Consider the following 9,378-nt stretch of genomic DNA (forward strand, 5'->3'; position numbering starts at 1 on the left):
TGCTGATGAACAGTCTTTAAGTTTATGTATAACAAACATTTAAAGATAAAATAGAACTGTATTAATCCAAAGGAAATCCTTGTGCCAGAGATTAATCAAAAATGATGGAATACAACAAAAAACACCAGTGCCTAAAAGAACAATAAAAGTAATAAACATTTAGTTAATAAGTAAAGTCAAATAAAAGTTATATTGTGCAAATGGAAAAGTAATAAAAATGTATACTGTACTTCACCAGAGTTATCAAGAGTAATATTGCACACGATAAGGATATTGCTGTTCTCAGTGTCTCGTGTTTCAGCTGTGCGTTACACCATTTAAAGAGAGAGCACCAACTTTCATCTAAATCTACAATGTGAATGCGTCAGTCAGATACATGTGGGGAAGTTTAAATAACAGCACAAAATGGAAAAACTTCCATTAAAGAGCATCATAGAGGACCTTAACGTGGCAAAGTGCCACATTTCAGTAAATACTTTCAAGTCAAGGGTGATACAATCTGCAGTAAAACATTTCTGATCAAAAACCTTACAAGAGAAGAAAATCAAGACATTCAGAGTGTCTGTGACTTTATTGACGAATTATCCCATACATTCAGTAGTATGTCTCTTTTTATGGTGTTATTCATATAAACTATATACTATACAACTACTTGATTCAAATAACCGCAAGCATACCTTGATATGAAATTATGTTTCAGGACAATACATGTGATTCAGATCAATCCAGGGAATCTAAAGGGAAAGTTAGTTTGAACAGCAACCGTAAATGAGGGGAGACCCAGCATTGTTTCACGAGAGTTAAACCAAAAAAGCCCCAAATACTGCATCACCACTGAATAATATCTCCCACATCACATGGATGAGGATAGGACACATCAAGCCCGACTTCAAACTGTAACAATCACATTGTGATCACAACTGTGAAAAAGTGATTGTCTCTCCCCACTGCCAGTAAGGGACACACATGGCGTATGTGGACAGTACTTCACAATCTAATGCCCACGTCTGGTTGTTATCCCAGTTCATCCTCCTGCCCGCTGCCCTTCTCCGCAGTGGGGAAGCATCCTGCTAGCTCATTTGTCAGTGTGTGCTTCTGTCCTCGCCAGAGAAAGTGCGTAGGCTGTTCTGATTGGCCGTGCTCCGAAGCATAAACAAAGAATGAGCTAAGCTCGATGGCCAGAGCCGACCTGACCAGGCCGACTCCGACCCCGCCTCCGCGCTCTGAGCAGGGGTGGTAGACTCGTCCACTGACAGGATGCATGTACAGCGCCTCCGGACGGAACGGGACGGACAGCTTCTCCGCCCCGCCGCAGAATGACAGCAGCGCCTGATCTCCCGTGACTCCCTGTGACCCTGCAGCACTTTGCAGCAGGTGGGTGAAGACCACAGGACGGTCGTCGCAGCGCACAAAGTTCCTCTCCCTGCCACACGGGGACAGGAAGGGGAAGTCCTCCTCATAACGACCACTCTGGTTTGAACGCAGCCGACTGAAGAAGAAGACCAGGAACTGTTTGTCTGAAAATACAGCAAAGCAACAGTAAGGAGACAAGGAGATCACGCAATGAATAATAACAATCGCTCTCTAGCTAATAATTAGTCAGATCAGAAATACACTGAAGGCATCAGCAGTGGTTTCAAACTTAAATCCATGGTCACGTGTTACACCTATCTTACCATAAATCTGATTCATTGGCTAATTTTGAGACCCTTTCTTGGTGATAGGTCTCTGTGTTTCTTATTTTCAAAAAATTCCATTAAACAATGTATCACCCAACGACTATCTTGTGTATCAAAGCCTGATACACCTCTTTCACCTGTGAAAAACACACACTGGGTAACATGTTCATTCCCATGAACACAAACACAGCAGACGTTGTCCTCCTATCAGTTGTAAAAATACATGTAGGTCTTCAATTGAAACCAATGAGCTTGAAGCAGAGGTCCCCAGAGTAAATAAGTAAATCCAGACTAACCCATGGTTGGTATTCGTCTTCACATGGGAATTTGTTCAGTAACAAAATAGAATACTGACAGCCTTATCTTGAACCTCAAATATATGAGCAGATATTGTGATGACATGTTTTTCCCGATGCTCTTCAATATTCCAGGTTATAAATGTACAGAATTTGCAGACAGTGTTATTTTAATTGACGCAATTCTTGGTTAACATGCATATTTACAACATTAGCCGTTTATATAGGCTGGGTTACACTTGAATTGAATTATATGAGATTATATAAGAACTTTATGCGTTGTGTGTTTTCATGTTTACCTTTGAAGCAGGTGACAAAGTTCTTAACTTTAGTGTCATCGAGGAAAAGCTGCAAGAGGAGCACACAGCAACACGTCAAGCTAGCAGGGGGGTCTTTTGCAGTAGGCCTCATGTGATTTTGGAGGTTTGGTTTTGTGTCAGCACGCTCACCTGTCCTTGGTGGTCAATATAGTAGAAGTACTCTCGGATCCGCGGTTCCGGGCTCTGGCCCTGGATGTATGTAGCGGCGAGTCTGGAGGCGCTGTAGCCGGCGGGCAGGCGGCGCAGAGCGGTCAGACTTCTGCAGCTGAGCGCTGCAGTCCGGAGGAATAACATGGCGGAGTGTTTCCAGAATAAATACGAACACAGAGGACAGCGAGTTGGTTAGACTGCGCTAGTTCCCCTCATGTTATTATTTACACGGCAACGACACGGAAGTCATTCACAGTTGCAACACTGTCGGGTTTTGACTACTGCCACCTAGTGGACATTACGATAATATTCACAAACAATTAACAAAAAGACACAAAGACTGACTTTATACTGTTGAAGGACTTCACATGTTTATCTCGAAGGTAGTGTTGTCAATTGGAGCAGGGGACACATATGTTAAATACATCTGTGAACAATATAATGAGCGTGTTGGTTGGTGAGATGAGTGAGTAGACTGGCAGAATAAACCCTTAGAAAAACTGTGAGCAGAAACACTTTGGCCTGTGTTAGTCAGAGGTGTTTCCTCAACACAAGTGGCCTGTTAAATCCAGCTATTTATCCAGCATATTGTAAATTGTCCTTACCGAGAGGACCATGTGGTCTGTAAATAGTGTTGAACATGAGTTCAAGATAATGCAGCTGAAAGTCTCTGTGTGTCTCGTGTGAACTTTAAATGTAAAAGCAGAATATCAAAGGCATTTATCATAGCATGTCATGGGAAAATAATGTATTTAACATTTAGCCACTGGTATCTGGGCAAGCATGACCAGTGTCAACTCATCTAAACTGAGAATTGTTATTCTGGCTGATTTGTCAACCATCATTCTCGGGGTGTTAAAAATGTATTGCTATGTTAATAGCAATACACTTGAGTATCATATTATGTTTGTGAAACTGTATCGATTCTGTAGAACAGTTTGTAGTGCATCACCTTAATTTTGTATAATCCATTAAAACCTCTTTACAAATCCAGATTCTATGTGTGCATTCTAATGAAGACAAAAACCCAGTGAAAGAAGATTCAAAACAGTCTGCAAGAGTAGGGATGGAACTTTATAGGATTTCATTGTGGATCCTATCCCCATCTGCATGTCTTTGGACTGTGGGAGGAAGCAGGAGAACCCGGAGAGAACCCACGCTAACATGGAGAGAACATGCAAACTCCACACAGAAGAAACATATGCTGTTAAACTACATTTGCTGAATCTGCTAAATTATTATTGTGATTATCACAATCCACCAGTCCCCTTTACCTTGTAATGTAGTTATATAGTTGTTGTTGTTGTTGTTGTTGTTGTTGTATAGTATCTTATGGCAGAATAAAACATTAAATCCTTACATTGGAAACTGCAACTTATAATTTTGTGACTACGATTGATACTAATAGTGTAATCTTTGCAGCTCACAGTTGGTATTCAGCAAACGAGTAACTTAAAAAAGTAATTCATGTGCCATACAATATGGAAGCCCATTTCCCCCACTGTCAGGAAAAAAAGAGAAACTTTCTCTAAATTATGATTTAGTGTCTCTGAGTAATGACATAGCCTACACTATGTCAATATTTAGACGTTTCTTATTATCTTGAGATACTAAGTCATTATTTTGAGAAAATTTATCTCTTTTTTTCTGACAGTGGCAGAAGTGGCTTCCATAATAAACAGTGAGCGGCCTACATATATGACACAAAACGTGGGAATGTGTGATTCCGAGCATAGAGATGTTAATATGGCTGAGTGAACACAACGAGGCTCTTCAGGGAGCTGCGTGTAAATCTCTCGGCTAATAGAAGAAGCGCGTAAACAACAACATTCCTCAACGACAGACAGACGGCCTGTTGCTCGTGTTAGAATAAACAGAGGCTCCTTTAATTTCACAGATGTGGCACTGGCAACTCACCAAGCGGAGCCGGGCCTGAAAAGCTCTCATGTGTGTGGAGCTCCAGCTGCGACACTAGAGGACGTATCCACCTACCTGAACCTGAAGCTTCCTCCTCCTCCTCCTCCTCCTCCTCCTCCTCCTCCTCCTCGTTGGGTGGAGCTGCTTCCACCTGGACCTGGAGAGTGATTCATAAATGGCGGTATAGTCGGACTTCACAAAGCTTTCATCGACCCGTATCCACAGTAAGTTCATCTAGTAGTTAACACTTTTAAAGCTAATTAAACAAGCTAACGTATGACAACGGCGTCCATGTTTTCTCATTTAAAGACTTATAAAACTGCAGTCGGCTCTACTTGTTGACATGACGTCCACAGAGCTTCCTCATTTATTATTATCGATACTCTTTGACGTCTTTAACCGTCGATTGTTTGACGTTTATCGACCCGACGTCAACGGTCGCCAAGGCTTTCATCAAGTATGTTATTTGAACGTATTATATTCATAAGCTTGCAAAGAAACGATAATAATCGTTTAAAACAATACCTTTTGTACGATAACTGTTTAGGGTTAAGTGAGTTGAACAGCTCCCATAAAGTTCAAAGGTCATTTGTGTGTCCAGTTATGAGCCAGCCAGGCCGTTCAGACCGGGGGCACCGGGAGAGGAACGGAGACCACCGACACAACCGGGACTCACGCGACGACAGACGTTCTTCACCTGACAGGTGCGTTCATGTGCTGTAGGGAAAATCCACCATTTTCACTGTAGCGTCATCGATACCTGTCCCGATTTCATACATCAATGGATGCCGCTAGTTTGAAACTCTTATTCATCTTTTCATCGTTATATCAGGATTTTATTTACCACTTATTTTAAGTGGTTTCTAATAAGAAATGTATCAGTAAATAAAGAGAAAAGGTAAATGCAATAAATTAAAAGAAAACTATTCCAATACTATACCGAGAGTAATTTATTAGAATCTGAAACGTTACATAAATAGGCTTTATATTAATCCAGTTACAGGACAAATAGCTGAAGAATATCACAAGTTCACCCAATATTCTCAGATGACATGTAACTGTAGTTCAGTGCAATTTATTTATTTATTATATTTAATTTTCATTTTTCAGCTACTTTAATGTTTTTATCTCATTTGTTTTTAGTGTACTGGCTGCTGTAACACCACAACATCTATTGAACTACCTAAATAACAAAAAGAGAATGCCATGTTTCAATAGCCTTCTATTGAATTCACTGTTGCTACATCATTTAAAATCATAAAAGGGAACAAAGGAATTCACTGTTTTCCAGATAAAATAAACCACTGAATTACAACTAACTCTCCCCCTATCCAATCGTACTAATTATGAAACAAAATCAAGTGCTTCAGAAGTACCAAGTGTCCATGTTGAAATGTTTCTGTCAGTCCAATATATATAAAAATACTAAAATACAAAACATGGAAAGGATTCAGTTCCTCATGATACTAAGTGTAAGTGGTAGATCACTTCCTTATGCATGTGTTTTTGTGCTCCAGGTCTTCCTCTCGACCCCCGTACTACCCCCGAGAAGCACACTCCCCTCCCAGACATGTGCGGGAAGTCCCGGTCCCAGAGCACCACGAGTCCAAGTGCAATAACATTTGCTCCAGGAGAGGTAGGTTGGGTGGAAGTGGAACTATCCGATCAAATAATAGCTCCAAAGGACTTTGGTTTCAGTCTCAATGCAGCTCGTATTATTCCCTCCCTCTCTGAAAACTGGCTGGACTGGTTTTCTGGTGTTTACAGGCCTCCGTCCTCAGAGTTAACACTCTGGCAGAGTAATGTTGGTGAAGGAGAAAGCTGATAACCTGCTCTCTGAGTGTAATGGATTTAATCACATGTGATGACAAAAGAGGTGATCCTCTAGGAATGTTAATAACAGATTCAGGACATTTAAATCTCCCATCCTAAGTGTTCTGGTGGACACTACACACCCAGCACAAGCACTGTTCTCATTCCTTCCTGCAGGGAAACGCCTGCTGAGGATCAGAGCTCGGACCAACCGCCTCAAAGACCGTTTTTAGCCCCGGGGCGGTTAGACTACTGAAGAGCATGTTTAATAACTAATTAGTATTGTATGATTTGTTATCATTGTTGTTGTCTTTAATTTATTCCATTTGTACATGGTTTGAAGGACTGAAAGTTGGGGCGGATGCATTTAATTGCATTCAAATATACAATATACTTTTTAAAGGTAGGGAAGGCAGTTTATTTATAGTGTGCAAAAATTCCACATACATTTTTCAGTGTATTGTAATTAAATCTTCACTGTACTTAATTGTAAAAGCAATCATTCATTATCATCCCTGACTCTTAACCAGGTCCATGGTCTCAGTGAATACTTAAGCTCCTTCAAACTCTTACAATTAGTTTTCTGCCATATATACTACTTAATACTTTCTCTGTCTCCGTGTCTCCCTTCAGGCATCGTGCTGATCTGCTCCGTACTGACCAACGCCCTGGTCCTGATCTGCGTGGTCGCAGCTCAGATGGTGACATCAGGCATGTCCTCCATGGGCGGCCTGGGCGGCTTCGACATCAACTCCAACTTTAACCTGCAGGGCACCGAGCTGCAGAAGGTACGAGATCTGGACATGCAGTACAGCCAGATGAGGGCGCCGGGCATCTACGGCGGCATCGCCTTCAGCCTGACCATCGGGGTCCTCTCGCTGCTGTTTGTGGTTGCCAGCAACAAACCACCACACTTGATGTCCCGAAAGCTTCTGTTTGGAGCGCTGGTGTTTCAGGCGGTGGGTGCGGTGGCGTATGTGGTGGCCGTGGGGCTTTACCTCCACTTTGTCATCAGGGTCAACTCCACCGATGTGTGCCAGCAGCGCGAGAGGCTGTACGCCCGGAACGGCTACACCTGGATGAACTGCGATGTGGGCGGGGCAGATGCAGCCGTGGCCATGTTTGGGCTCATCACGGCCATCCTGTACACCGCCGGCACGGTGCTCACCATCCAGACGATCCGAGGAGTGAAGCGCTACCTGCAGGAGCGGAAACGCAGAGAGGCAGAGAGACAGCAGGCCAGAGCCAACCCCCAGAGAGCCCCGCTGAGGGCCGACACCACCGCTGTATGAGTGGACCGAGAATGGACGTCTGGGGGTCTGCATCAGCTGGTTACTAGTGTGACCGAGGGTATCATGAAGCTGGCTCACTTTTGACCTGCGTAGATCACCATGGTAACCTACTGTGAGCTGCACGGCTAACCTGGTTACCAGGTTATGTTCAGAGCATCATTCCTACAGGACGCGGACGTGGATAAACGTTTAAAAGTTATTTAAAAAAATGTCATATGTGGTAGAAGCTCAGGGTTCAAAGTTGGGATCTCTGGCTCAACGATGTTTCTTTGGCCAATGTAAAATCAGCCGTTGTCAAAACTAGCCACATACCAGCCCAAGCCATATACAGAGCCATCTGTGGTCACTGGGGCTGCAAACTATCAGAGCTCATTCTTTCTCTCTAGATGACAGGAATAGATAGTCCCAGAAAAAAAGATCCCACTGTAAACTTTCAGGGCTCCATTATATACTATGAAGATCATGACAAAGATGGAAGAAACATTTCTTGCACCACCATGTTTCCAGAAAGATAGTTTACTACACAAACACACTAATGAATGATGCCAACAGCTGCCTATTATTATTATTATTATTATTATTATTATTATTAGAGCTGCCCAGTATTATCACTGTAGCTGAGGATAACATGAACAAAGTATTTAAGCTTTTTAGACTCAATGAGATGACTGCAAATAAATAGACCCCCAGTCAATGTTTATAAGGACAAAAATCTACATTCACTTTAAATTATAAATGCAGCGGGAATTGTATTGTCTCTTTGACCAAACAGCAGTTTTTGCTGCCGGTGCATATCACCAATTTATCCTAAGTGGCATTAAATATTCCTCATTGACTGCCTGTGAACATGCTTGTGGCTAGACCAATAAACAGTAACATAACCAGCATCTTCAGCTGAAGTTATCCAGATCATCCGTGTTCATCTCAGTGAAGCCAGGTAGCTCAAACAGAGCCAGGCTAAGTTTAATTTGCTTGTAATACGGGTTCCATCTGGGAGGAATTACATTTTTAAGTGAATGGTTTGTGTGTTGGATGAAACTGTGTGAACGCAGGCAGGAATTTATATAAATGTTTTTAACTTGTTTAATGTTTTTATATCAAAGTTTTATGTGATAATGCATAGTTTTTGATACTGAAAGTGTACAAGAATGTATCTACTCAAATTAAACCTCCATCAATGTGATTATATACAACTGTGCTGTTTATGACTTTAAGCACCAGAGCTCTGGACACGTCCTGCTGTTTTGGTCGCCCTCTGTCCCCTCCAGAGGCTTCCTGCCAGCTATGACATCACTGCTGGATGTCCCCCTCTCTGCTGTCACACAATGGGCCACACATACACAAAAGGACACAGTAGTGATGTAACTGTTAGGACCGTTCACTCAAGACTTAATTACTTACAAAAGAAATTCTCCAGAGTGAGGTAATCACCCAAGTTCTAATTTTACCAGTTCAGATAACAATGTGGTGATTGTGTCCAGCAGCACTAACAGGACAGCATGACATTAGCTGAGAGACGCAGCGTTGCTGCTCGTTGCCTTGACCTTCCATATTTAGATTTTAATTCTTTAAAAGGATCAATTCACCAATTTTGGTGGTATGCAGTTTTAGTTTTATGCTTCTGCTGCCAGCACAATACAATACAGGTGAAGGGATTTGTTTTATTATCGGTTAATCTAGAGCTGAAATAAGTCAATAATTCAATATTTCATTATTTTTTTAAATTTCTGAAGCAAAAACACCAAACTTCATGTTTTTCCAGCTTTTTGTAATGATTCTGTTTTTCTTTTGTCCCATGAGACAGTTTGACAGCTCATTGGACTGAAAAAGCTACTTGAAGGCATCAACTTGGGCTTTTGGATATTTTCTATGTCAAACAATTAATGAATTGAGAAAAATGTATAGAAAATGC

The 9,378-nt window shown here is 41.8% G+C and overlaps 2 protein-coding genes across 3 annotated transcripts; one reads left to right on the forward strand and one right to left on the reverse strand.

Annotated features, from left to right (window-relative positions):
- Positions 1-552: 552 nt before the first annotated feature.
- On the reverse strand, positions 553-2,906 carry cUnh8orf82 (chromosome Un C8orf82 homolog). Its single transcript, XM_084011185.1, has 3 exons — positions 2,425-2,906; positions 2,275-2,323; positions 553-1,517 (listed from the first exon to the last, which is right to left on the reverse strand). The coding sequence occupies exons 1-3, from the start codon at positions 2,587-2,589 to the stop codon at positions 1,015-1,017; spliced, it is 717 nt and encodes a 238-aa protein (XP_083867311.1). The 5' UTR covers positions 2,590-2,906; the 3' UTR covers positions 553-1,014.
- Positions 2,907-4,448: 1,542 nt separating this feature from the next.
- LOC311015065 (MARVEL domain-containing protein 3) lies at positions 4,449-8,659 on the forward strand. Of its 2 annotated transcripts, XM_084012100.1 has the most exons (4): positions 4,449-4,586; positions 4,964-5,066; positions 5,880-5,998; positions 6,808-8,659. In XM_084012100.1, exons 2-4 carry the CDS (start codon positions 4,966-4,968, stop codon positions 7,464-7,466), a joined length of 879 nt encoding a protein of 292 aa, XP_083868226.1. In that variant the 5' UTR covers positions 4,449-4,586; positions 4,964-4,965; the 3' UTR covers positions 7,467-8,659. The 2 variants fall into 2 exon arrangements, with proteins under 2 accessions (XP_083868226.1, XP_083868227.1); XM_084012101.1 differs by lacking the exon at positions 4,449-4,586 and having other exon boundaries at positions 4,947-5,066.
- The last annotated feature ends 719 nt before the right edge of the window (positions 8,660-9,378 follow it).

Source organism: Eutrigla gurnardus (assembly GCF_963514095.1).
Source record: "Eutrigla gurnardus genome assembly, chromosome: 6".
NCBI classification, from domain to species: Eukaryota; Metazoa; Chordata; class Actinopteri; order Perciformes; family Triglidae; genus Eutrigla; species Eutrigla gurnardus.

Coding starts and splice junctions, on each gene's coding strand:
- LOC311015065 (XM_084012100.1), top strand. CDS start 4,966: ATGAGCCAGCCAGGCCGTTCAGACCGGGGGCACCGGGAGAGGAACGGA. Junction 5,067..5,879: donor AGACGTTCTTCACCTGACAG/GTGCGTTCATGT, acceptor TTTGTGCTCCAG/GTCTTCCTCTCGACCCCCGT. Junction 5,999..6,807: donor TAACATTTGCTCCAGGAGAG/GTAGGTTGGGTG, acceptor GTCTCCCTTCAG/GCATCGTGCTGATCTGCTCC.
- cUnh8orf82 (XM_084011185.1), bottom strand. CDS start 2,589: ATGTTATTCCTCCGGACTGCAGCGCTCAGCTGCAGAAGTCTGACCGCT. Junction 2,324..2,424: donor ATATTGACCACCAAGGACAG/GTGAGCGTGCTG, acceptor CTCCTCTTGCAG/CTTTTCCTCGATGACACTAA. Junction 1,518..2,274: donor CTTTGTCACCTGCTTCAAAG/GTAAACATGAAA, acceptor CTGTATTTTCAG/ACAAACAGTTCCTGGTCTTC.